The sequence below is a fragment of the Pyricularia grisea genome, assembly GCF_004355905.1.
Source record: "Pyricularia grisea strain NI907 chromosome Unknown Pyricularia_grisea_NI907_Scaffold_7, whole genome shotgun sequence".
Classification (NCBI taxonomy): Eukaryota; Fungi; Ascomycota; class Sordariomycetes; order Magnaporthales; family Pyriculariaceae; genus Pyricularia; species Pyricularia grisea.
The window spans coordinates 3,331,855-3,358,831 of NW_022156720.1; the positions used below are offsets into that span (position 1 = coordinate 3,331,855).

Sequence of the window (26,977 nt, forward strand, 5' to 3'; positions counted from 1 at the left end):
GAACGCCAAGGCTGACTGACGGATTTTTTTCATGGTTGGCTTGCTGACGGTTCCTGCTTGATGATAGGCAGACGATAGTATTACGGTGCCTAATAGACTTGAAAACCGCATTTTATCCTTGAATGACGACAGGAAAAAAGAGCTTGAGTTGGTACTATGGTATCCTATCCACCTTTTGCCCATGGATTCATATTCACAGGAGCAGTCAACCTGGGAGACAGGGTCACTCAGACCAACGCCCGATGGTTTCCCGGATGACGCCATAGCTATTGTTGGTGTCGGCTTCCGACTACCCGGCGCAAACTCTCTGGACGAATTGTGGGAGATCATCTCAAAGGGGGAAAGCCGGTTGGAGAAACTCCGCCCCGAGAGGTGTGATCCAAAGCAGACATACCGCGCCTTGCAAAGCCCAGAGTGGATAGCCAAGCGTGAGTTCTACGGCAACTTTCTCGACGACGCAGCAGCATTCGACCATGCCTTCTTCGGCATCAGCCCGCGCGAGGCAGCTGATATGGACCCCCAGCAGCGACTTCTGCTCGAGACGGCCTTCGAAGCCATGGACTCGAGCGGATATCTGCGCAACCACAGCCGGGCCCGTGGGGATCCCGTCGGCTGCTTTATTGGAGCCAGCTACACCGAGTACCTGGAGAACACGAGCGCCCGCACGCCGTCGGCCTTTACGGCCACGAGCACAATCCGGGCGTTCCTGTCGGGCAAGATCAGCTACCATTTTGGCTGGACGGGGCCCTCCGAGGTCATCGACACGGCTTGCTCCGCCTCGCTGGTGGCGGTGCATCGGGCGGTCCGCGCACTGCAGGCCGGCGAGTGCACCATGGCGCTGGCTGGGGGCGTCAACATCATCACGGGCGTGCACAACTACTTCGACTTGGCTCGAGCGAACTTTCTGAGCCCGACGGGCCAGTGCAAGCCGTTCGACGACGCCGCCGACGGGTATTGCCGCGCCGATGGTGTGTGTCTGGTAGCCTTGAAGCCGCTGCGCCAGGCTGTCCTTGACCGTGATAACATCATGGGTGTCATACCTGCCGTGGCCACGAACCAGGGCGGCGTGCACGCGCCGGGCATCACGGTGCCGGACGGGAGGGCTCAGAAAGAGCTTTACCGAAAGCTACTCAATCAGTCGGGCTGGGAACCAGAAGACATTTCGTACATCGAGGCCCACGGGACGGGGACGCGTGTTGGTGATCCCATCGAGATGTCGAGTATCCGCCAGGTCTTTGGCGGGCCCCAGCGACAAAGTCCTGTCTATGTCGGCTCACTCAAGGCCAACATTGGACACAGCGAGACGGCAGCAGGCGCGGCAGGTCTACTGAAAGTCCTCGCCATGATTCGGCATGGGGGTATTCCGCCACTAGGTGGGTTCCGTAAGCTCAACCGCAACATAACGTCGCTTGAGCCGGACAAGGTTGTAATCCCCACGGAAACAGTCGAGTGGAGTCCTCCAGGGAGAAGAGTGGCATGCATCAGCAGCTATGGTGCGTCTGGGAGCAACTCAGCCATCTTCTGTGCCGAATGGTGTCAAGACGACGCCAGCGACTCGACAACACCCAACCCGGCCAGGTTGCTCGCATCTGGGACCCGGCATCCAATCTTTCTCAGCGGCGCCACCGCCACAAGCGTGTCAAGACAAGCCCAAGCCCTGGCCAAATATCTCACGCAACCAGTGGACGACATATCACTGGGCGACGTGGCCTACACGCTCAGTCAACGCCGCAAGCACCACCGCTTTCGCTGGAAGACAGTCACCGACGATATGGCAAGCCTCATTGAGCAGCTGCGAAGCTTGGATGCACGAGCAATCGTGTCACATTCCAAGACGAAAAAGAAGAAGGTCGTCCTCGCCTTCTCTGGTCAAAGCGGCACTACCATTAGCCTCGACCCCGCAACTCTGCGCGACAACCCTCGCCTCACCCACCATCTCCATGTCTGCAACCGCATCCTACTCTCCCTCGGTGGTCCGGACATCATGTCGGGAGCTCTGCACCAATCCGAGCCCATCTCCGACCCGAGCATCCTCCAGTGTGGCCTTGTGGCGGTGCAGTACGCCTGCGCGCGCTGCTGGATCGAGGGCGGGCTCGACGTGGCGGCCATCGTGGGCCACAGCCTGGGCGAGCTGGCGGCACTCGCCGTCTCGGGGGTGTGGTCCCTCGAGGACATGCTCAAGGTTGTTTACCTGCGCGCGGAACTCATCAAGGGCCGATGGGGCCCGGAGGGAGGAGCAATGGTGGCCGTGCATGCGCCGCTAGACAGGGTTTTGGCCATGATTGGCGACGTCGCGGATGGCGGTGGGCTAGAGGTGGCATGCCATAACAGCGTCAACAGCCACGTTGTAGTGGGCTCGCGGGCGGACATCCAAGCCGCCATCAAGGTGCTGGAGGAGGACGATCGCTATAGTGGTATTCGATTCCACCGTGTTGATGTGACGCACGGCTTTCACTCGAAATTCACCGATTCACTCCTCGAAGGATTGTCCCATGTCGAGAAGGAAATTACATTCCGACCGCCTTTAATCCCTCTGGAGACGAGCACCAAAGACCCGGTCGACTTTGGGAGTCAGGTAGCTGCTGAGGGGTACTTGGTGAACCATGCCAGGAAAGCAGTATACTTTTCTGATGCAGTCCACCGCCTAGAGGCTCGGCTCGGCCCTTGCATTTGGGTGGAGGCAGGAATCGGTACGCCCATCGTTCCCATGGCCAGGAGAGCCGCTCCAAACCCGGCATTGCATACTTTTGTGGCGGTGACGGCGCCCGAGGCGGCTGCTGCTGAGATATGGCGTGAGGGTCTCCCAAGTACGAGCTGGACGTTCCTAACGCCGGTAGAAAGCGGTTTGCGTCACGTCTGGCTTCCGTCTTACAGTTTTGAGAGCTCCAAGCACTGGCTGCAGTATGCCGACCGCGCAGTGGAAGAGCACAACAAAAAGACGCATAACAACACCCTCAACCAAGGCAGCGACACGGGCATTGGTCCCGACGACACCTTCAAGGTCCCGGCACTGATCACGTACGAGGGCAAAAGCTGTGGTGCAGTGTCGGACACACACCACTTCACCTTGGACACCACTACTGAGCGCTACGACAGAATCGTGCGGGGCCATTCTGTACGTGGACTACCATTATGTCCCGCCTCTGTGTATACGGAAGCCGCCGTCATGGCGCTGGAGCAGCTTGGAAAGTCTACCCGAGGCAAGATGTTGACAATTCGGAACACCTTTTTCAGCCGACCGCTCGGCTGTGACCACGAACTGGCAGTGCAACTTAGTTTGACTTGGGCTCGCGATCCCACAGCGGATGCATCCGGGACTTCCTTTCACTTTGCTATGAAGTCTGGCGCCTCCTGTACGCACTCAGAAGGCGACATCTCCATAGCAAGTGGCCCGTTCAGCGGCAGAGACTACCAGCCAAGCGGACAGGCTCTGAAGAGCAAGATGGAACGACTGGAGAATGACAAGTACGCCGAATCATTCAAGAGAGCAACAGCCTATCAGCTGTTTTCCCGTGTCGTCGAGTACACAGATCTGATGAGGGGCATTCGCGACATCATCCTGGGCCCAAGAGAGGCAGTAGCATCCATAAGAACACCCAAGTCAAGCTTCTCCGCGTCAGAGAGCTCAGTCATGGATTTTTACGATGCCATCACCATCGACGCTTTCATCCAGGTTCTCGGCCTGTTGGTCAATCACAGCACCATCTGTGAGACTGCAGCGATGGGGAGTTGTGACGATAACATCTATGTCGCTTCCAGCATCGGCAGCATGGAGCTAGCGCCCGTGGACTTTGGCAGCGATTATCACGACTGGAAGGCGTATGCGACGTACACTGTTGTGGATTCCAAGACTACGAGCGGCGATGTTTTCGTCTTGTCGGAAGCGGGTGAGGTGGTCTTTTCAGCGACGGACATTCGCTTTGTAAAAGTGAAAGCCGCCACAATAAAACAACTTCTCGAGAGCGCGAACCCATCGATGGTTACAGCCAAGACACTGCCTTGTTTGACCAAGGAAAGCCAAGTCGGAATCCAGGGCAAACAAGACCAAGGTTTCGTTGCCATTTTAAAAGCAGGCTTGGACGAGAGCTTAAAAAACACAGAGGATCTTGCTTCGCAGCTCCTATCTCTCGTCTCAGCCTACACCGGCGTGGCAGTTGAAGACATGGAGACTGCCGAGACGCTGGGGAGCATGGGCTTGGACTCTCTGGCGTCGATCGAGCTGGCGGATGAGTTGCAGACCAAACTAGGCCTACAGCTGGACGGGGCCGGCGACCTCAGCTCCCGCACTCTGCAGTTTCTAGTGGACCAGCTGTCCGGCTCTGGTAGCAGCAGCAGCGGCACTTCAACACCGTCGCATCTGGGATCCGACAGCACTCGGCTGTCGACGGCTTCCCCCTGTAGCGACGACTGGAACCCGCACGAAGTCCACGAGACGGCGAAGATGACGACGACGTGGGCGAGACCAAAACAGGCTCTCGATTCGCGCTTTGCGGTTGAGCAATACGTCTACAAGCGGGTTGACGGGCTCGAGATTCTCGCCGACGTCTACGTGCCAACTAAGACGCCCACCAGTTCCATGTGTGTAGGTAAGTAAACACCTTGGTCACGAGAAGCAAGTGTCTTTTTTTGGTTTCTGGATCTGGTTGCTGATTTTATAATACTTTTGCTGTTTGACACAGCTATCATGATCCACGGTGGCGGGTTCCTCACCCTCTCGCGCAAAGCGGTCAGGACACGGCAGACCAAACACCTGCTGGCCCACGGATTGCTACCCATTAGTATAGACCACCGGCTGTGCCCCCAGGTCAACGTCCTTGATGGAGCCATGACCGATGCGCGGGATGCATGCCTGTGGGCGCAGAACGTCTTGCCTGAAATCATGAAGCCCAAAGGCATCACTGTTGATAGGTCGAGGTACGTCGTGGTCGGGTGGTCGACCGGTGGCACCCTAGCCATGACCACGGCCTGGACGGTCGAGCAGGCTGGTGGTAGTGCGCCTGCGTCAATACTCGCCTTTTACTGTCCCGTTTCGTACGATCCACAGGGTAGGTTGTCCTTTTTGGTTTTCTGTGTATTGAACATGGTCCAAGGCTATTTAGATGAGCTAACACGTGCAAAGAACCAATCAACATGGGCGCCGAATTCCACCCTCGAACCATGTCTCTCGGTGAGATTATTCGCTTGCTACCGAAAAAGCCCGTAAGTTTTACCTTGGCAGCTTTTCTGTTGGAAGTTCCCACCCTGGAAAGAAGCTAGTGCTAACCTCTACCGCATCATGGACACCACCACCACAGACCACGCAGCACATTCTAAACATGGAAAAAGACACAACAAAGCTGGGCTGGCTACAACCTGGCGACCCGCGCTCCGAGCTCGTTCTCGCGCTGATCAAGGAAGACCGCGGCATGGCGCTCCTATTCAACGACGACCCGCTCGCCGGCGGCGGCCAGGGCTCAGGACCCGACACCCTACCGTACCCCGACGAGGCGCGCGCGGCAGCCTTCAGCCCGCTGGCGCAGCTGCGCCGTGGCCGCTACCGCACCCCGACGTGCGTGGTCTTTGGCGACCGGGACGAGGTTGCGCCGCACGCCAAGGCGGAGGAGTTTGTCGCCGCCGCGAGGGAGGAGGGGGTGGATGCGTGCTTTGTGTCGGTCGGCGGGGCGCGGCACATCTTTGACCTTGATCTCGCCCCTGGCTGCGAGGGTTGGGAGAGGTACATTGAGCCTGCATATGAGTTTGTCCTGCGCGGTTTGGAGGAGGCAAGCGGTGGATTCTTGGGATGTTAGGACTTTTTTTTTTTTTTTTTTTTTTTTTTTTTTTTTTTTTTAAAAAAAAAAAAAAAAACCAATTTTCTACATTCTTTTTTTTGAGTATATTTGTGTTTGCTTATCGTTGAGGGCTGCTGAGCCTCGAGGTTGCCTGCATGCCAAGATGTGCAGAGGTAACACTACTGTATTTCCTACTTGCAGATAGGTAATCTTGTGTAATTAGGCTGTATCTTATCCTAGCTTGTTCACGCGTAAAAGCCTTGGAAGATCTGCAAGCTATTGTCCGCTATCTAAAGAAGTCGACTGTTTTCTCCCCGGTAGAGTTCGCCACGGGTCCATTGGCTGCCTTCCGATTTGTTCAAAGTGCGAGGACAAGGAGTTGGATGCAGTTGATGCTCACTACATCTATCCGCACTAATAAAATTTGCAGAAAGGAATAGGGCACAGCTTAAATGAACGGCACCGGATAGTTAGCCTCCTACTAGGTTTTGTCATCCCTTATGAATGGTTTGAGAGGAGGATCCAGATGCAAACGCTAAGCCTAGGCAGTAAGCCGACCAGGCCACCAGGTGTTTGAATGATTCCAGCCGCCTTCATTATCGGAGACTAATCAAACTTTTTTGAAAATCAATATACAGACAATCTCTTTTGCTTGGATAGCTCAGAATTTCTTGTTCGGTTATGCTATTTAAAATGGAAGAGAACATTGTAATTTCAACTGTGGTATGTGAAGATTTTGGCGCATTATCAGGAATCCCAAATTATCTCGCATACATGAGAATCTCGCTTAAGCAGACCGAATTTCTGGTGAACCAGACCGATCTGAGCCGAGGGTGCTCCTTTGGGGTTGGGAAAGGATGCGATCCTTGTTATCTATGGACGATCACTTACTGCATACCAGGTACCCTCTGAAACAGGTGCTTGGCACTGCATTTCCGGGCTTTATTTTCTCTTAGAGGCAAACCCCCGCACACTCAAAAAGCTCTACCCCAATCACTGACTGCCTAGATGCACCCTAGGGCTTACCTCATTCTGCGTGAACATGGCACCTACATGATGTGGCGCGGGGGGGCAACAATATCTATCTGCTGCTCAGCCTTGCCTTGCTCCTACTTTTTTCTTCGGAAAAGCTAGAACCTAGTCCATTAGCCGACGCACCGGCCCGTCCACGCTTGTCTTTAGGGGTCGCCAAATATTGGGGGCGGGCAGGCGGGGTTTAGGTATTCTCAACCCTCTGGTCCTTACTGTTGAGAAGGCTGCTTTGAGAGATGGGTGTTTCTAATTTAGTCGTGTTTTCTGGCTTAATAGATTGCCCACAGGCCCTCTTCGCTTCTATGCAAGGTTCGTGTGACAGATGACCCTCACTGCTACGTTTTTCTTGGTGAAATTGCCTTTTTACCCTGGCCAGTATGGACGGTTCAATTACCGACCAGGAGCAACCTCTACGCTCTGCGTGTGACCGGTGTCATGCCCACAAGGTTCGGTGCAGTCGGACGGTGCAAAACGAAGATGGAACCGGCCTAGACGAGCCATGTTCCCGATGCCTCAAAGCACAAATCCCCTGCGTTCTGGGTCTCCGCGGCAAGGTGGGAAGGCCGGCAAAGAATGTGAAGAGGAAAGCGCCGAGTTGTGAGGATTTCCATAACCACCATCACCACCACCATAGGTCAGATCAATATGGCCGGTCACATGAACAAGCCGAAAGTCGCGCTGTCAACCCAACCCCGGCCGTGCTTACCGGCAGCTCGGAGCCCAGCAGCACCGAGGTGACGGTGCAACCATGCCTCCAATCACCGAGGGTCTACCCAACGCCGGATATGACACCATTTCACTTTAATCTCACCGAGATTGAAACCTGGGAACCGTCTAGCACGCTGTCGCTAGGCTTCAGAACGCCACTACCTCCCAACTTTGGGTTCAGCCCCTTTTCCTCTCGGGATGTCGAGAGGTATTTCCAAGAGCCATTCCTCACGGCCGCCCGCTCCCCTGTCGGCAGTGATGGCGACGTACTCGAGTCTGGCACCAATGACGGCGCGACGACTCCATTCCAATGTCTTGGTGCCTGCAACGTTGGGGATGTTGCATTGAATCCTAGCGCGCCCAGCAGCAACAAGAGTGCATCCGTCTCACAGACTCCGTTAGGCTGGGAGCAGCAGCCAGTTTCCACATCACTACCGGCGGCCGGTACACGGAGCTGCCACGAGAGGTTATGCGGGATCAGCTTGCGAATCAGCGAGGCGGCAGCGGGGTTTGCAAAAGACGGCGCCTCAGCCAGCGTCGTGGCCTTGAAGGGAGTGGCGGGCCTCGCCAGCGAGCTGGTTGAGATGGCCCGACAGATTTCACTCCATCAGGGGCAAGATCCACCGACAACCCGGTCATCGACAACCAAAAATTTGGATTCCAACCTCCAAGACGACAGCAAAATGTCAACCAGAGAGGTCGGCGGCGGAAGCCCACTTGCTTCTTCCGCATCCAGTGTCACCGTGTGCCAACACGCCAGCAGCAGCCACTGCAAACGGCACATGACGGGGGTAGCACTCGACTCGACCCTCGTCCTGCTGTTCTTGGCCTGTTACGCAGGGTTTCTGAGCGTTTTCGAGCTCGTGCTTGAGAGACTCCGGGCCCAGAACGGGGATTGCAGTGGTGAAGACGTCAAGACCGGACGCGATACCAAATTCTTGTTGACCTTGCTCGAAACGTCGCTCGCGGTCCACACAGTTCACTGTCTCTTCAAGCTTTTGCGTGAAGCCGTTTTCCCCGAGGACAAAAGGGATCGCAACAGTGACCTGGATTCGGACAACAGCCTCGCTCTGCTCACCGGGCGGGACACTGTGGCGAGAGGACCGGGTCGAGGAACCGGACGAAACCTCTTGGAATGTACTTGGGAGGATTTGAGGCAAAGGGAGGAGGAAATTTTGAGGAGCACAGAAGAGCTTCAGCAGAGGCTCGTTAGGTAGTTTCCTGATTAAACCCTGGCTCCTGCCTGCACCAACTGCCGTGTATATGACGGGCTACCGGGAGGCGGAATCAAATAACACGCTTGAATATGCAGACTAGCCCTGTCTTTAGACGAATATATTGCGTTCATGGGACCCTCCGCACCCTTGTGTTTTTAAACCACATGAGAGTGATCTGTCCTAATGTGTGTATGTCACAAAATCACTGTTCTTTAAACAATTCGGAAAGTTTTCAACCCCCGATCGAACATTAGGCCCTTTTCCTCCAAACTCAAACAAAATGCCAACGCAAAAGATACTCACTACCAAAACCAGCAACCAAGTTCGCAATACCAAAAGCATACAACCACGCCGACGACCCAGCCCAGCTGGGTAGCAGGTTCCAGCGGGTGAGGGCTACGAGGGCGAGGAGGGAGGCGGCGAGCCCTGCGACGGCAAAGACGTAGTATGGCCGATGCATTCCGACGACGCGGCCGAGCACGGTCAGGAGCCCGACGATGCCGGCCGTGAGGACGAGGAAGAGGCCCTCGATGTTGTGGCGGTAGCGCACGGCCATGCCCTTGACGCCCGAGCGGAGGTCGTCGGCCGTGTCGGCGCGCGCGTACACCGTGTCGTAGAAGACGACCAGCAGCACGATCGTCGCGGTGAGGCAGCCGGTCGGCAGCAGCCACGCCGAGGATGTCAGGGCGGGCAGGCCCACGCTGTAGGCCGTTAGGAAAATGGTCGACCCCAGCGCCGTGCCTAGCATCACCTGCGCGAAGTGGGTGAAACGCTTGCCGAAGGGGTAGATGAGAGACAGCGCTATGGACACAAATGCAGACCAGGTGCACTCGGATGGCAAGAACCACCACAGTGGCGCCAGTGCGGCTGCGTACAGGAAGAAGGTGTAGATGAGGGCGTGGGGAGTAGAGATGGCGCCACGTGCGACGGGCCGGTTGCGACACCGGGCCGTCTGACGGTCGAGATCCTGGTCGATGATGTCGTTCCACGCGCACCCGGCACTGCGAGAGAAGAAGACCCAGCTCGACAAGACGGTGGCACGCTCCCACAGTGCCGCCGGGGGCATCGGCGTCTCCAGCACCGAGGCGGCGTACATGAGCCCGACGACATGCGGGAACCCGACGATAAAGATGCCGTGGGGTTGGTGCAGCCGAATCAGCTCGGCGTACGGGGCCCACGAGGCTGGCAGCGTTGACAAGAGGCCTCGCGTTGGGGGCAGATAGCCGACGTCTGTCAGGGTCGGCTTGGGCCCGGATTTGGCTGGCGGAGATGGAACCTGGTTCGCCATCACGCTATCTGGGATATCTGGGGCCACAGGGGATATTTCTTGGGTAAGATTATGCGTCAAGGTTGAAGACAAGTAGGAAAAGCCAGCCACAGAGAACAGGGGCAAATAATATTGGCGGGATTTGACTGTTTGAGGCACACATATTTCCAGAAAATATCAGACAATTTCCTAAATACTGAGTTTTTTTATTTTTTATTTATTTACAAACCTGCATCCTTGAGCCTCAAAATCCAGAAGTCTAGGGTGGAAAACCGCCGACAGGAGTCTGACCACCTTGTAAGTCGTTTTGGGAATCCCACCCCTGCTGCAAATAACAAGTAAGCAATCTTCCCGCCCCTGAAAACCACCGAGAATATGCAAGTAAGTGATCAATACATCTTCGCCTTTCTGATCTCGGAGGATTCCATGCGCCCAGATATTTACTCCCCGACCCAACGATATCATCGAGACGAGACATTTAATGTAATATCTGTCAGTTTTCCACCGCACAGAAGAGACGGTAGCTTGTATCAGACAGTGAAATTGCACACACCATGAAGGTCTTTGTGAAAGCAAAATTCGACGTCACGTCCGACAACTTGTTGGCCGACCAGGATGAAAGTCGCGTACAGTCACTCACGGAACTGATCAACTTCAACTCGGTTCACAATGCATCGCATCCGTTTTGCGTTCAGGCCAAAGCCGATGGATCACTAAACACCGTGACGCACGCCGAGTTCAAAGATGCCGTGTCACGGTGCGCCGATTGGGTGCGCTGCGCATTGGCGCCGTTCACGCCAGGTGAGCCTGTAGCGCTCCTGATGGAAAGCGACTTTGGCTTGGTGGTCCATGAGTTCGCTCTAGTCAGCGTGGAAACGCCGGTGGGTACTCATTCATTGCCTCCTCTGTGCGAACCTAAGCTCATGAGTTACTTTTCCGCCTGCAACAGCCGCTAGTACTCTCTCCACGACTGCCACTCGTTGCGATAGAGGCGCTTCTCAAAGCTGTGGGTGCCAAGGCTCTCATAACCTCCCCGAGGTTCAGCATTGGTCTCAAGGCGGTGCTCGACGGCCTGGTGTCTAAGGGCACCAAGGTTATCGTCAGCAAGCCATATGACGCGTTTTTGAGCCCCGCCCTGGGCGTCGCCAGTCCTTCTCTGGGTAAGCCAAAGGCATTGGACGAGACTATTCTTATGCTTCACTCGTCTGGGACGACGGGACTTCCCAAGCCGATCCCTCTGACACACCGCATGCTCCTATCTGCGGCGGCTTGCTACGAGTTTGACAGCGAAGAGCAGGCGCAGGGGCTTAACCTCACGACGCTGCCCATGTTTCACGGGTTCGGCCTCGTCGCGCCGGCGCTGTCTATGGCGGCAGGCAAGACGACGCTCTTCCCCGCGAGCGATGGCATCCCCAATGCCCGATCCCTCGTGGACCTCATCCACCGAACCGGCGCCCGCTCCATGATGACGGTACCCATGCTCCTGGACGACATGTGCAACCTGCCGGACGGTGAGGGCATCAAGGCTCTCGCGCCCCTGGACTTTGTGGGCACCGGTGGCGCCGCGCTGGGCGTCGGGGTGGGGGATCGGCTTGCTGCGGGTGGCGTGCGGCTGCTCAACTTTTACGGCGTAACGGAGACGGGGCCGTTGTCGCTCACGTTTGTGCCGTCCGACGACTACGACTGGCACTTTTTCCGCCTGCGCCGCGACATCGCGTACCGGGTCACGGAGCTGGAGCCGCGGGGCGGCGAGCGCCGCTTCCGGCTGGCCGTGTTCCCGCCGGGCGGGAAGGAGGCGTTCGAGATTGCGGACCAGCTGGTGCGCAACGAGAGGTACCCCGAGACGGATTATGCCGCCGTGGGGCGTGACGACGACATCATCGTGCTCGCCACGGGCGAGAAGGCCGATCCACTCATCCTCGAGTCCATGCTGAACGAGGCGCCCGCCGTCAAGGCTGCTGTGGCTTTTGGCCACAACCGCTTCCACCTGGGCGTCATCGTCGAGCCTCAGCAGGAGCTCGTTCCGAGTGACGAGGCGGCGATGGAGGCTTTCCGTGAGTCCGTCTGGGCCGTCGTCCAGGCGGCGGGCGCCAAAATGGACAGTTCGGCCCACGTGCCCTCGGCTGATGCTATTGTCATCATCCCCACGGGCAGGCACATGCCACGGACCGACAAGGGATCCATAGCGCGCAAGGAGGCCTGCGCGCTATTCGCTCACGAGATTGACCAGGTTTATGAGAAGCTGCTCCAGGCGGCCACTCAGGCGACCGAGCCATTGGACATGGACCGCTTGGAGGAGAGCTTGACGGACCTGCTCCGCCAGCACGTGAAGACGCTCACGCCAGTGACTGACTGGAACGCCGAGACCAGTCTGTTCGATATGGGCGTCGACTCGCTGCAGATGCAGCAGCTGCGCCGGATCTTTGTAGCGGCTGTTTCCAAAACACCAGCCCTCAGCAGCGTCGAAGCGGCCAAGCTTATCCCTCCCCAGTTTCTTTACGTTCACCCAACCATTCGCGAAATGGCGGCTGCCATCTCCCAGAGGTCCGTAACAGAGGATGCATCCATTGCCGAGGCCGTCTCCGAGGTGAATGAATGTATTGCAAATTTCCGCCTCCTCACCCCGCCGACGGACGCAGCCGAGAGGAGACCACCCAGCGCCCCAGGTCCGGCTGTCGTCCTCCTGACGGGCAGTTCCGGCAGTCTGGGCGCGCACTGCGTAGCAGACCTCGCCCGCCACCCTGACGTGGCGCGTGTCATCTGCCTCGTGCGAAAGGAGCGTGGCACCAACGCTCAACCAATGCCAGGCGGCAGCCCCTTTGACCGCGGTCTCCTCAAGGCCAGGGGTTTGCAGCTAGGTGAGCCCGAGTGGGCCAAGGTCGCCACCATCGAGGTCGACCCGGCAGCGGCCCGGCTCGGCCTCAACCCCATGGCCTACGCAGGCTTACAGGGCATGGTGACGCACGTCGTCCACGCCGCCTGGCCCATGAACTACCTCCTCCCGCTGCGGGGGTTCCACCCACAGTTTGCCTTCCTCCGGAACCTGCTGGAGTTTTCCACCCACGGACGGGGCCGTGCAGTCGTGAGGTTTGCGTTCGTCTCGTCCATCGCCGCCGTTGCGCGCATCGGGCTCGGCAGCGGTGGCGTGCCGATCCCAGAAGCCCCGGTACCGGTTGAAAGCTCAGCGTGCGGCGTTGGGTACGCCGACGGCAAGCTTGTCTGTGAAAAGATATTGGAAAACGCGGCGAGGGACTTCCCTGACCTGTTGGATGTTACCTTCATTCGTTGCGGCCAGATGACGGGTGCCAGACACTCGGGTGTGTGGAACGAGAAGGAGCAGGTGCCCATGCTTCTCAAGTCTGGGCAGAACTTGGGCAGCCTCCCTCGATTGAATGGGGTAAGCTGCCTTCCTTAGACAGAACCTTTTGGCCCTGATGTGGTTTCGTTCAAGCTGACATGGTGTACATACAGACTCTATCGTGGATTCCGGTCGACGATGTGGCAAGCGCCGTCGTAGATGTCGCGTTGGGCTCGGATAAGCTGCCCACAGTGCTACACTTGGAGAATCCTGTGCGGCAGCCCTGGAACGACGTGATGAGCTTTTTGAGCAAGGAATTGGGTCTCCCAGAACCCTCACTGCCATTTGACACGTGGCTGGAGGAGGTGGCACGCCGAGAAAGCAACGAAGAGGAGTTCCCCGTGCAACAGCTTTACTTGTTCTTCAAGAAGGGCTTTGAAGCCATTGCTTGCGGCGAGGTGGTGCTGGATACACAAGCCGCGGCTAAGCTTTCAGATCGGTTGCGCGGGCTGGAGGCGCTAGATAAGCCCTTGCTTGGTGCATATGTTGCGTACTGGAAAAAGATTCGATATCTCAGTACATAGGAGCCGCAGCTATTTGGTTATTTGTTTTAGTATCGTTTCGACATGGTTCAAGTAGCATATAAAGCCAATGAGGAGAGCTATGAAATTGTGCTAGAGTCCAACGCTTCTTTACGAGCGGTGCTCGCCACCTTAGAATCCCTTTTCTGGTATTACGCAAAGTACCAGTAACGGATCTACATCAGAGGAGTTAACCAGAAAAGGGGTTTCAATGATATAGATCCCGAATTTTTGTTCACTCTGATGGTGACTCCTGAGTTATTTGCTCGCTCTTATGATGCAAATTGCATCCTTCTTGGCATATGTCAAGGCAGTTGTGCCGTGTATCCTTGTAAGTCTGTCAGGCAATACCGGCAGTATGGTGTGCAGAATCAATGGCCGTACTGATCATACACAGGCTATTTCGTTGCCCAGTCTCCCTTGCCCCACGAGCATTGCTAGAAACACGCCGATTATGCCCCAAATACACCAAGCTGTCAGCACTTGCCAAAACACGCCGATCGGGCCCCAATGTACTATCCCGTCAGCATTAACTTCAACATGGTTCTGGCAGGGATTACAATCCGCAGTGGTTGCATGCGCCTGTGATGAGGGGTATTAATTCACTACCTCCTCGAACTTGGTACAAGTCTCTGTTGTTTTCAATTACCTGCCAACCGCCCCTATATCGGCGTTTTATGCTTATATCCTTACCTGTTTTCCCCTATTTACTATATGCCCGGCTCCCACTATACTTAAACAGGTGATCTCAACTGCATCCAAACTCAGCGAATGAGAAACCACAACAGTCCCCTACGTTCGTCACCGCCCCATTCGGCCAATCCCATTATGGTGTTTTTCACAGGCGGTGCGCCGCCGATGGCAGTGATGGCGCTCGCGAGCTGGCCCGCCTTGGCGACTCAACTCGGCTTGCTCACGGCCAGCGTCCTGCTGTGGCGGTATTTCTTCTCACATCTGCGTGACGTACCCGGGCCGTTCCTGGCCAAGCTCACAAGACTATGGCATATCCACCGGATCTTGAAGGGGGATCAGAACCTCACGCTAGTCGCCCTACATGACCAGTACGGTATGGAAGTTTATTTGGGAATCGCCCCTTTTTTTTCTTTTTTCTTTTTTTTCTTTGTTTATAGTTTGTCTCCATTCCTACTGTCTCTTTCCCTCCTCCATTCCTGCTAATTCCTCGCGACCCTACCAGGCCATTTCGTCCGCGTCGCGCCCGACGAGGTCAGCATCTCTCACCCGGACGCCGTGCGGAAGGTGTTCCTAGCTCCGTTGACCAAAGGCTACTGGTATGCCGGCTTCACCATCCCAGACTGGCGCTATGTCTCCCCGATGTCCATCCTCGACCCCCGCGCCAAGATGGAATTGTCCAAGGCGTTGTCGCCGGGCTATGCACTATGTAAGTGGGTTCTACCATATTTTTGGTTTTGAGGGCGGGAGCCGGGGTCTGTCCAGAGTATTCAACTTAACAAAACAAATAAAAACCAACAGCCAACGTCTTACAGTCCGAAGAGGCCGTCGGTCGGCTTATCGAGCGGCTCATGAACTGGATGGATGTATTTGCGCGTGACGGTAAACCCATGGATTTAGACGAGTATCTGTCGTATACCACGCTGGATATTGTAGGCGAGGTGGTTTTCTCAAAACCTTTCGGATTCGTAAGTATTCGGCCTTGGTGGAGTCCTGGGGGGTAACGGAGTCGCGGACAACTAACACGCGCCCTTGCTTGGGCAAAATTTTCACAGATTGAAGAGGGCCGCGACATCGGCAACACGATCCGCGACAACGCCAAACTGACCCTCCTGGGGGCCGTGACCCCCTACTTCCGGCGGCTCCGGAACCTATTGCTTACGAACCCCGTCATGACGTGGCTGGGCCTCCTACCCACGGGCGGCGTTTACCGCAAGTGCATGCAGGCCATTGATGAGCGGCACAAGGACCCCGATGCCCGCTTCGACTTGGTCGCGCACTGGTTCCGCACCATGAAGCAGTCGCCCGAGCGGCTGAATCTGAAGGTCAGTCTATCATCCCCCTTCTCTTCTATCCCGGCTGCATCCGAGCTCCCACACCCAAACACACCGACCCTCCACCTAACTCAATCTCCAACAACCCGTCGCAGAACATCCAAGCGCAGACGACCAACACGGTTGTGGCGGGGTCCGACACGGTGTCCACGGGAGTGCAGTCGTTCGTGTACCACCTGCTGCGGGCACCGGAGGCGCTGGCGCGGGTGCGGGCCGAGATGGCAGCGGCGGTGGCGGAGGGCCGGTGCGGCACGCGCGTGGTGGCATACGCCGACGCCCAGCAGCTGCCGTACCTGCAGGCCTGCGTCAAGGAGGCGTTGCGCATCCACAGCCCCGTCGCCATCGGCCTGCCGCGTGTTGCCCCCGCCCCCGGTGGGCTCGAGATCGGCGGCCGCTACTTTCCGCCCGGCACCGTCATCTCCGTCAACCCCTGGGTCATTCACATGTCGACCGAGATCTGGGGCCCCGACGCGCGTGAGTTCAACCCCGACCGCTGGCTGCGAGACGATGCGGCCCGCCTCGATAGGTATATCTTGACTGTGCGTACTGTTTCTTCTCTCAACCATCCTCCCTTGATCTGGCTGGTGAGTCTTTGTGATTGTGGTCGTTTGCTGACCGTTCGTCTAGTTCGGCGCCGGATACGAGTCGTGTCCTGGACATTATATCGCCAAGATGGAGTTGTCTAAACTCACGGCCACCATCATCCGTGACTACAATATTCGTCAGGTCACCCCAGGTCAAGAATGGAGCTACAAGGCTGCCTTTGTGGCCGTGCCTCACTCCTGGCCGGTGTACGTTGAGAAGAGGCAACCATGAGCGTGTTTCATTCTAGACAGATAGTAAATGCAACCACCACACACCACGGCATGAGGGCTGATGGGACTCCCGCTAATGCTCAACATGCCTAGATATCTATATAGATGAAATTCCATCTTACGCGGAAACGCCAGAGCTGTTGTCCAGAAACGACTATTATACCCTTTCACGGAAGCTTGGGGAGTGTCCCATAATGCGTGAATGCCAACAGTCATTGAAGAGCTGTTGAATACAGGCCATAATTTTGTAAATCACGTGGAGATATTCGGCAAAATTGTATTTGAGCAAGTGGTATATACGCTATTGCGATTGAGCAACATAATAGAATGACGCAAGGTAAGCCAAATTGAAATTCCACTCGTCCATCAAGTCGTTTCACCGCTCCCCTCCAGAGAGAAGTCTAGACGTAGAATCTCCCACGTCCCCCGTAGACGTTGTTGGTATGAAGGGGTATAACTGCGGTGGGGATCCGTTTTAGTCCACGCTTTTTGTTACGTCTGTGGCGGTAGCCGTAAAGTATCGTTGCACTTGACTGTCTCGTTAACTAACAGCTTGCGTGTGTGCCTGTTTGTCATCGAGACCAAGCAGTCAGATGTCAGCCCAAGCAGTGAGATTCGCGGCTTGTATTTGACATGGGGTGTGGTTATTTATTCCGTATAAATCGCTAAATAACCCAGAAATGGATACCGTGCTACAATCCTGCCGGTACAAATGTGACAAACCATAACAAAAATCCACACAATACGTGATAGCGCTCCCACCCACAGATCCAAACCTTAAAAGTTTCAATGCCTGCACCTACCATGTAGCACCAACCTTAGACAGTTATCTACGTCATTGGAAGAAATTTCAATTTCACTGCACTGCACAAGTCCAAATATAGCCACCGTTTTGGAAACAAGTATTGTTTTTTTTTTTTTTCCATCCCAGTCGTTGTCACCCACAAAATCTGTTGGAACTACAAAGAGTTATTTCCTGTACCAACGATTTGTCCGTCATTTCAATTTGCCAATACTGTACCTCCGGTACCAAGGCTGTAAGGGTACCGAGGTACCTGAGGATGGAATTCCCCACCAAAGCTAATAGTACTAAACGCTGATCACAGCCAAGCATTCCAATTCACAACTTCTTTCTGCTCGTAACTTGACAATAACCATGCCAAACTTATCGACCATCGGTGGACCCAAGGCAGCACCCCCATCCCCAAAGTCACAATGCCAGACAAGCGTAAAAGCAAACGGCAAAAGTTCACGCGCCCGGGTGCGGAAGGCCGCACTAAAAGCAGAACCGGCTGCCTGACCTGCAAACAAAGACGCAAAAAGTGCGACGAGGTCAAACCGAAATGTGGCGGTTGTCTCATCGAAGGATGGGACTGCGAGTTCTCTGCCCAAGTCACCATCGTAAAAGTTCCACGGCAAAACCAAGTCGCCCCCGGGAGTGCCACGATCGTCCGGGCCCGGCCGGCATTGTTGCCCGATTTGACCCAGCAAGAACTCGAAATGTTTTCCTTTTACGCCAACCAGCGGATGGGCTCCGTGGATCTCATCTTCAACGACACTGAAGCTCTCGATTTTATAATCAAGATCAGCATGTCTGAGCCATGCGTGCGACAAGCGGTGCTGGCCGCAAGTTATGCAGTGCGACATTCATTCTTCCCAGCGGCGGACCATTCCGGGCGCGCCCGTGACCTCGAGGTACTGCTGCGACATTACAACCTTGCCATCGGGGAACTTGTCGCACTTCAAATTGAGCATGAGGGTGAAAACCAGCAGGCCGTGGTTAGAAAAAGACGACCGGACTGCATATCTGCAATCATCTGCGCTTCGTTCGTGCTGGCATCAGTCGACCACATATCTACAGACTTATCCTCAACCGTGCTCGGTGAAGAAGAGTCGGCTGGCAGGTTTCGAACCATGTTTCACTTGAAAGCGTTGTGTGCCATGCTGCAGGACAGTAAGCCCATATCGCTCATCGACGACGGAGGAGGGGGTGCCTGGGATAGGAACAGCCAGTTTGACGACGAGATTTCCATGATGGCTGGCCTTGTTGCGACCTTCTTAACGCAAACTTCCCTGTACGACGAAGAAGTCCAGAGGTTCACAGCTCAGAAAGCATCAGCAAGGCTCATGACATGAGCCCCCGCACTCTATATAGCTTTGAATTTATGGCCCGCTCGGTTTGACTAAGAATATGTAAGCTTGATGCTCAAAATGACTGAGTGCGACTTGGTCACGCGATTTGTGATGATGGCTCAGAGCGGCTAGCCAGGTACTATACTAGAGGAATATATGCCAAGAAGTGAATTAATACATAGTTATACAATATGTTATCTGCGCCGAATCTGGACCACTGCATCCCTGGCATCTACCGTGTGACCCACCCTGCTTTTGCTCAGGCTGTTCAGGCAAAATTCACCCGCGCTCAGTTGTGGCTCACCTTGTTCAGGGGCTGCTCAGGCGTTGTTCAGTGTGTTCAGTCGCTGCTCAGTCGCTGTTCAGGCTGCTCAGGCGTTATATACCGAAAAGCACCACAGTCAAAATTTAGCAAGCTTTTCAGTGCTAAACCTTTTGACTGTTATGCTCCAAAATCGCAAACCCTGGATGGACCAAAAAAATGGTGTGTAGACCGTGGCAAAAAGGCTACAATATGGCTAAGTCGTGGAATGGTACCTAGTTATCTAGTGATCGACACGTATCGATTTCTACAACGTTTGTAGTCGACGTTCTATTTCGTTTCGCTTCTAAACAAGTGGATTTCCCATGTAAGATCAAAAAGCTTGTCTTCAATGATCCCAGTGTACTGTTACAAATATAATTTAAACTTCAGACCGCACTGCCGTCAAACTATAGTAAAGTTAAAGTCAGCCGGAGTGTCGGCAGACCTTTACTGTCACTATGGGATGTATCCTGGATTTATCTATGCTTGATTGTTTTTCTCTTTTCATCTGCCGAATTTAACTCCGAGCTACTATTTTGGGTTGCTTGGTGTAGGTAGCCGCACAAGCTTCTTGAAAAAGCTTTAATCACCACGCCGAGCTCATTGGAATTTCCACGTGGCGGGCCAAAAGTAATTCTTGAATAACCCAGAAGCGAGATCAGTATGGACGGTTTTCCGGATCGAGCATTAGAATCATGCCATTCAAGCTCATCGACATCGAGAGTTTTGATCAGATAATGCATTGGAGTCGGGGTCAAATAATCTGGCAGACGCCGCAGTCCCAGCCAGGCAGACACGTTTTGAGCTTGCCTGTAGGTCTGGCCCATATGTCGGACTTGGATCGTCCTCTTGCCAGTGTTGATCTGATCAATGCAGATAGCATCGACTTAATAGCTCCCCTGGCGTGCTATATAGGTAGAGACAGGACCACAGGTTTGGCCGGATGTAAAAACAGTGGCATCTGGGTAGATTTTCTCAGATGCGTCATCGTCGCCCATATATATATAACACAGCCTTGTAAAAAAAAACAATATTTCGATAAAACTTTAAAAAGCGAAAAATAACCGTTTATGCTAAATTAGGTCGTTGGTAGCTGCCATAATTTAAAATAATTCGCCAACGAGGCTGTGCAAAGGTTTGACTTTTTTGAAAGGTATCGCGGCGCTGAGGTGATTTTTCGCCCATTTACCAAATGTCCAAAGGTAGCAAGCGGCAATACCCCCAAAAGACTGCATGCCCTCTTTTTGTCAACCCACACCGCATTCGTAAAGCAGTTAGGGCGAAAAATCTTGTAAAGTGCTAATCGACACAAATATATTCCAGTTGAGTGCCGGAATGCTACCCTCAGTTGTCTTTTCGTCGCTTTAGCGAGCGAATTCATCGGGCGGTTGGTTATCCTGCAGAGTGAATGACCGCGTTTCTTTTGGGCGGCTGTGACACTAGACAATGGCATTTGTTATGGGACAATAAGCGCAACTTATAATCAGCTTTAGTGCCAAAAGTTTGGCGCAGAAATTTCACCCCCACGAGATGGTTTAGTATTGACTCCGTATAAAATCAACTATTAAGACACGAGTGAAGGGGTGATGAGAAAACCTCTAGGTTACCCCGCTCTAAAGCGTATAATCGTCCAATCATGTCAATCATGTGATCGCAGCTTCAGCATAAGAGGATGCAATACCTGTTGAAGTACGCGTCGATGACTATCAGACCGGGCTTTCGGGGCACTGTCATCATATCAACGAGGAGTTGCAGAAATGAAGATTTTCTTTTGGTACAAGTTAAGTCTTTAATTTTCACCCCACGCAAAAAAATGGCGCACATCGGCGAGACGTCCGGCCGATTAGTAAGTTTAAGGTTTACTTCAGCACATTGGGATGGTAAAGGACCCCACATATCTCATCCTTGTGTGGCTAGGATGATTATGAGCGTTAGTCCATGCATGGGACGTAACTCCCGTGATAAATGAGCATTAGCCAACACCGGGTGCACGATACGCGCGACATATTCCGTGTCTTATAAGAGGCTTGAGTATATCTTCTCCCGGGTGAAGAAATTCCCTTTGCTGCGGCTGCAGGTCGAACAATTCACAATAAGATGGAGTCAACTCTAGAAAACGCCCTTAGAAGGTCCATGGCAAGGTACGAGAGATACTTGATAACTAAGCTGGCAATCACAAGAACCAAATGAGCCTAGCTGACAGCCAATCGTTATAGGCTTCTTGAAAAAGGCGAACACAGTGATTTGACTATTTTATGCGGCAACGAGGCATACAGGGTCCATAAAGCCATCGTTTGTCCGCGTTCAGAATTTGTAGAAGCTGCTTTCAGAGTAAACATGCAGGTCAGTAACTTCTCTGTGGAGCTCTCAGTCAAAGACTAACACAGTATATGTGTTCATTTGGCCCCCAGTATGTTCGTAGGAAAGCCAAGCTGGCCAGATAAATCTGTCTGATTATAACACTCAAACAGTCAAGCTCCTCATTGACTTCTTTTATTTTTTCGACTATACGCCTTCCCATTCTGAACTTACAAAAGCGAGCGAGTGTGGATTACAATTCGAATCGGCAGCCATGGCGATCCAGAGTCAACCTGAGCATAAGCATACGGAAGACGCTCCCAGGAGCAAGAAAGACGAAAGAACCAAGAGGAAGTCAGCGGTGGGAGACAAGAGCTCAGGTGTGGAGCTGGGCACCCTTGCACAGGCTCTCCGAGCTAAAACCTTCCTCCTTGACCACTGTAACGTTTATGCCCTGGCTGATTATTTGCAAGTCAGCGAGCTCAAAGTGTTAGCTGCGTCCAAGTTTCGCGCGGAGGCTGCAAAGCATTGGAGTCACCCCGACTTTTACGAAGCAATCCAGGCGATTTACGGAACCAATATAAGTAGCGACAGGCTACTGCGCGACATTGTAGTGGAAATTCTGAGGGCAACAAGGTGCTTCTGGATCGTTTCGAGTTTCAAGACCTCATCAGTCAGCTTGACCTATCATTTGAACTCCTCATGTCAGTGCACAAAAATGAAGGATCGCGCAACAAAGTTTATCAGTTCTAGAGAGATATCTGCAATTATAAAGACGATGGTACAACAAGTCCGGAATCTTTGGGCAGTTTCTGGATATAGGCAGAACGCTGGAAAAGATGGTGTTACAATGCAGCAGACTTTCCGACAGGCCGTTATCAGAAACCAGCCGCGTGCAACCTAATCTTGACCCCCGTCCCTGAGCACATGGTTGCCGTATTTCAAATGGGCCTGCCCATGTTTAATGTAACTGAGGCTGAGCTGCTAAGCTTGTTCTGAGGTTGTACATAACGATGATGGGCCTTCCTCAAATATACATGGGTGGCAAAATGGCTCGACAGAAAGGAAGGCGAACAGGCAACAATGACCGTTTGGATATGAACTTACGTATACTTTCGAAGCGAGAGTTAATGGGCGTAACTAACCCCCAAGCGAAGTTCGTATTTGTTGTCGATACTTCGAGAAGGCAGGCAAACCTCTTAGTCGGTCAACGCAGCATTCCATGCACCAGGAATGATCGTGGTTTGCAACTAGAACTTGTGGCATTGTGTTGACCGTTGAGCTGCAGGATTCGGCAAATGTTCGTGCCTCAATTGTGACAGTTCTATCTCCGGCTGGCGGCACGACACTGCTTTCAATCTCAAATAGGTTCTTGTTCTACACAGTTGCAAAGCTTCCGTGCGCAATATTGGTCGTTTAGTCGGTCATAGCAACGAATATAGCCTTGGGATTTAAAGGGTCCAGATGACCAAATGCGACGTGGCGATCCTCACTCGTCGATATGGGATACGCAATCTGGGATGTGGCATCGAAAGCGGCGCGACAGTCGAATATTCTGTTGGTCGGGGAGTAAAATATTACGGGGGCTATAATCACGGTCATCGCCTTGTTTCCCCCGCAAGTCTTTCCCCCCTGCTAGTCCACCAACCGTGGAACTATTTTGTTTTTGCCATGGATAATTAGCCCACAATAGTCAAACGGCCAAGTGTTGATTTTGTTCCGTTGCTCTCTTCAAATGCAACAACTCGCATGGAATTTGGAACTTGCATCTCCATCTAACTATAATTGGTGCCAAATGGGATAATTCCCTGTACAGCGATTTCGACTGGCTTTACTGCTACCATACTCGCAACAAAGAAGTCGAGTTTTTTGCCGGCACTTGGCAAAGCCTGTACCCTTGTCAGAGGGTATAACCTCGGACTTTGGCTTGCTATCCCCTGTCACAGCCAGCCTGAATGACGATCGCTCAATTGTTTGCTTGGTCACGATTCCAACCACATCAAGTGCCACAATGCCAAGAAAACCGATAACTAACTGCCAGGAAGAGGACCTCACCTCTTGTCTGAGAGCAATAGTTGCATGCAGACATGACAGAAGGGTGTGAGGGGGGGGGGGGGGGGGGGGGGGGGGGGGGGGGAGGGAATCACATATCAAGCTCGCGCGAGAAGCAAAGTGTTTGTCAGGCTACTAGCTCCCATCTTTATCAAGTGGGCAGCGGTAACGGGAGGCGTGCTCCTCCTCATCTCGGCCGTCACCACCTTGGACATTCATCTATACATTCGCTTGACAAGTTTTGTTCAGACACCATGACACGAACCCTAAGTAATCTCATTTGGGAAGCATCCGCCGTTGTCCACTTGGCTATATCGTCGAAGTATCCGCTGCGGGAAATAAATTCAATGCCCTACGCACGAGCTCTTGAGAAAGGCAAATGCTAGTACCAGACTCTTCAATCTCATCCATAAGTGACTTCCACTACTGGTCGTCCGAGACTTGCACATCAGAAAGCAATTTGATTAAATCCAGCAACGAGTGACCCACGATTTTGTACTGACCCGCGTTTTTGTAACCATTTCTTTGAGGAGTCCCACAACGCACAGCCCCCAAGTAGTTGGGAATTTGTAGGATCGGCCAAAACCCAAGCAGATTTTGAGTTGACGTTACTTTTTTGTAAGGTTGTCCGTCCTCGCCCCGCAGTGTTGGGATGCGGTAGGTCAAGAACTTGTCCAGGGCCTTGATAGATGTTTCTGAAATGCACAGCATTCCGTTTTCCATGTTGATACAATCCATAACTGTGCCGATGAGTACGCCCAATTGCACGATCTCTGGAATCTCCTCCAACTTTTCCCTAACCTCTGGGACCATGCCGTCAAGCATAGCGTGCCAAAAGGCCTTTTCAGCCTTGACGAAGCAATCAGGCATGGAAAACTCGACATGGCTATATTCGCCTGCTATGGTGTGGATGCGGCCGCACCCCACACCGAAAGGAAGCGGCCTCGAAAGCTCCCAGTCAATGATCCCGGTAACGCGGCAATCATCGTCTATTAGAACGTTAACCTCGTTGAGATCAAAGTGAGCGATCCAGAGGGGGAGGCGATTAAGGCTGTCGAGCTCGTGGGCGAGTTCTTGGATGGCCTTTCTGAACGGGACCAGCTCGGGGAGGTCCGAAGCCAGGATGGTCTCCAAATGAGGTCGGACCGTTTTGTTCAACGCTGCCTCTGATGTGTATCCAGGAAACACATCGGGGTCGAGGAAGCCCTTGGAAAAGGCCTCGCCCAGAGATTTGCAGATTGTGATCCGGCCCTCATCACCTCTGCCGCGGATGCCGTGTGACCAAATGCGACCCGGCATTCGCGTCATCCAGTAGGCATGAAACCCACCCTCCTTCAGCTCATCGTCCTCTAACACGCCGGCCTCGGGTACGACGTCGCCTAGGGCCTTGCGGGCGGTGTGGAACACGTGGAGGTCAAGCTCTTGCGGGCGGAACTGCACAGCGAACTCGCGGCTATCTTTGAGGGCGAAGTAATCTTTTCGCCAAGGTTACTCGGTTGCTGGCGGTCGCCAGGCAAGCAGGAAGGTCTGCTTCGTTCAAAGCCATGACGATCAAAATGGACGATTATTCAAAGGCTGCTGCGATAATCGCTCGTGAGCTGGCTTGAATTCGAGGTGTTGAGGGATTTATCAAATGGAATGGAGGAAAGGGATGGGACGGAAGAGGAAGCTAAGAGATTGATTCTCGTATAGCTAACCAACCGTGATGAATCCGATAAGTTTTCCTACCAAGCATGGTTGCATGTTTTGTCACATTGCTGGACTGAATAACTTGTGGACAAAGATAAATGCAAGGTTTACACTGAGACAGACGTTCGAACCGAGGCTGCCAAGGTATTCGCCAGAACCCGCCTAGCACTAACGTTACGAGAGCCAGCGGATGGCCTGTTCGAACAGGGTAGGTGGTGCATTGTGACAACGGGAAGCATCCGGGCAACCAAGGTCTCCACCGGATGGTCAGGTAGTACCATAGCTATTGACAAATCTATCGCTCTTGAAGACAATGGGTAACGAATGCCCTGAGCCGCCGCTCATGGTCCGGTCACCCTAGGTATCTATTAAAATCGAAGGTAGCATTCTGAGAGGCGATCGCCTGTAGGCCGCGGAAGTGCCCGGTTACTAACTTTGGATGTATGACAACAGGCACCTATCGCCCTCAGGCAATCTTTCGGAAATTTCCGTGATTTATGCAGAATATATCATATTGCCAAGTTGGTATGTATCATTGGCATGGTTTGTGCATACAACACGCAGCTGCCCATTACATTCCCTACCGGTTTCTTGGAGCGGAAATTTCTTATTAGGAATGCGCTGCGATGTTGACTTACCTGCAAATATAGTTAAAGATGTATCCTCATCTTTGGTGTTGCTGCAGGTCGAAGGCCACGGAAATATCTATCATGAGCTTTATAACATCTTTGTTCGAGGTCGCGCTGTGATACGCTCATTTTGCTCATTTACGGACTCTGCCCAACGGACTTTTTTGGTTGCCAACTTTCAACCAAACTTACGAATCGTCTTCCTCTCCCCGAACTTCAGCTAACCATGGATGCATATACGCATCTCCACTTGAAGGCCGCTGTTGTGGATCCCATTCGAGCAATTTCCGAATGAAATCGAGGAATTTTGTCTTGCGCTGCCCATCGAATTGCGTAAATCGGGACTCGAGACTTGTCGGCGGTGGGATCGGGACAGACCCTTTCCACTTTCCATCATCATCCCCATATTTTGCTGAGGTGGCACTCCTCTTCAAAAAATCCAAAGGTGGTGGGCCTAATATTGCTACCATATGAGCAAGGCGGAACGCTTCGTTAAGACCACTGTCGTGACTGTAGACTTTGAATAAGGGTTCAGGCTCCAGCATATCCCATATCTAAAACCCGGAATTAGTTAACCAAACACAAGCAAATAGGTACTAATGGCATACAGTTAGCGCAAGGGCCCATAGATCAACCGACGCATGGCTACGTTTTCGACGCAACTGTGGCCAAGACTATAAGCAGAGGCCATTGCCAGAATTTCTGTCGGTATTCAGAGCCATACCCACCGGTACTTGCGGATAAAACAGATGAGGAATACGAGGAGCGACGCCGAGATCAGTTCAAGAAGCGTCGAGATGAGGCAATCGAGTGTCTCACCGAGCACTTGCAGGACCAATGGCCCTGCAGGCGGCCTCAAGCTGATTTTACTTTGTTGCCCATGCATCGGCCGCCCAACCCTCTGAACCAAACCGTCGTTCCCACCTAACACGGATGGTCATGATATTTTGGCTTGGCTCACTGCGCTCTATCCCAGCACAATTTTCTCCCGCTGCCTTGCTTACCAAGGCACCAGAACCAGCTGTTCGTCATCCGGTATCGCTAATTCAAGCAGAGGAAAAACAACCCCCGCAGTCCAGGCCGCTTCGTCATAATATGCTTCGGCATATTTACCGGCACTTTTTTGATCTTGTAGACATCTTTAAAGGATGGAGACTCGGCT

General features: G+C 53.4%; 9 protein-coding genes across 9 annotated transcripts; 6 read left to right on the top strand and 3 right to left on the bottom strand.

Annotated features, from left to right (window-relative positions):
• Positions 1 to 199: 199 nt before the first annotated feature.
• On the top strand, positions 200 to 5,786 carry PgNI_10024 (uncharacterized protein; the record flags this gene model as incomplete). The annotated part of the gene is made up of 4 exons (XM_031130004.1): positions 200 to 4,586; positions 4,680 to 5,045; positions 5,120 to 5,199; positions 5,295 to 5,786. Coding segments are annotated over 4 exons (5,325 nt in total), but the record flags the coding sequence as incomplete, so codon positions are not given.
• Positions 5,787 to 7,177: 1,391 nt separating this feature from the next.
• PgNI_10025 (uncharacterized protein) lies at positions 7,178 to 8,725 on the top strand (the record flags this gene model as incomplete). The annotated part of the gene is made up of 1 exon (XM_031130005.1): positions 7,178 to 8,725. The coding sequence occupies one exon, from the start codon at positions 7,178 to 7,180 to the stop codon at positions 8,723 to 8,725; it is 1,548 nt and encodes a 515-aa protein (XP_030977761.1).
• PgNI_10026 (uncharacterized protein) lies at positions 8,195 to 10,013 on the bottom strand (the record flags this gene model as incomplete). The annotated part of the gene is made up of 2 exons (XM_031130006.1): positions 8,195 to 8,637; positions 9,029 to 10,013. 2 exons carry the CDS (start codon positions 10,011 to 10,013, stop codon positions 8,195 to 8,197), a joined length of 1,428 nt encoding a protein of 475 aa, XP_030977762.1.
• Positions 10,014 to 10,546: 533 nt separating this feature from the next.
• Positions 10,547 to 13,874, top strand: PgNI_10027 (uncharacterized protein; the record flags this gene model as incomplete). The annotated part of the gene is made up of 3 exons (XM_031130007.1): positions 10,547 to 10,873; positions 10,942 to 13,389; positions 13,464 to 13,874. The coding sequence occupies 3 exons, from the start codon at positions 10,547 to 10,549 to the stop codon at positions 13,872 to 13,874; spliced, it is 3,186 nt and encodes a 1,061-aa protein (XP_030977763.1).
• A 1,194-nt stretch (positions 13,875 to 15,068) lies between these two features.
• PgNI_10028 (uncharacterized protein) lies at positions 15,069 to 15,526 on the top strand (the record flags this gene model as incomplete). The annotated part of the gene is made up of 2 exons (XM_031130008.1): positions 15,069 to 15,270; positions 15,363 to 15,526. Coding segments are annotated over 2 exons (366 nt in total), but the record flags the coding sequence as incomplete, so codon positions are not given.
• A 590-nt stretch (positions 15,527 to 16,116) lies between these two features.
• PgNI_10029 (uncharacterized protein) lies at positions 16,117 to 16,760 on the top strand (the record flags this gene model as incomplete). Its single annotated transcript, XM_031130009.1, has 2 exons — positions 16,117 to 16,434; positions 16,523 to 16,760. Coding segments are annotated over 2 exons (507 nt in total), but the record flags the coding sequence as incomplete, so codon positions are not given.
• Positions 16,761 to 17,925: 1,165 nt separating this feature from the next.
• Positions 17,926 to 18,846, top strand: PgNI_10030 (uncharacterized protein; the record flags this gene model as incomplete). The annotated part of the gene is made up of 1 exon (XM_031130010.1): positions 17,926 to 18,846. One exon carries the CDS (start codon positions 17,926 to 17,928, stop codon positions 18,844 to 18,846), a length of 921 nt encoding a protein of 306 aa, XP_030978248.1.
• A 4,786-nt stretch (positions 18,847 to 23,632) lies between these two features.
• PgNI_10032 (uncharacterized protein) lies at positions 23,633 to 25,232 on the bottom strand (the record flags this gene model as incomplete). Its single annotated transcript, XM_031130011.1, has 3 exons — positions 23,633 to 23,716; positions 24,110 to 24,972; positions 25,226 to 25,232. The coding sequence occupies 3 exons, from the start codon at positions 25,230 to 25,232 to the stop codon at positions 23,633 to 23,635; spliced, it is 954 nt and encodes a 317-aa protein (XP_030978247.1).
• A 551-nt stretch (positions 25,233 to 25,783) lies between these two features.
• PgNI_10033 (uncharacterized protein) lies at positions 25,784 to 26,418 on the bottom strand. The gene has a single exon (XM_031130012.1). It carries the CDS (start codon positions 26,358 to 26,360, stop codon positions 26,004 to 26,006), a length of 357 nt encoding a protein of 118 aa, XP_030978246.1. The 5' UTR covers positions 26,361 to 26,418; the 3' UTR covers positions 25,784 to 26,003.
• Between the last annotated feature and the right edge of the window lie 559 nt (positions 26,419 to 26,977).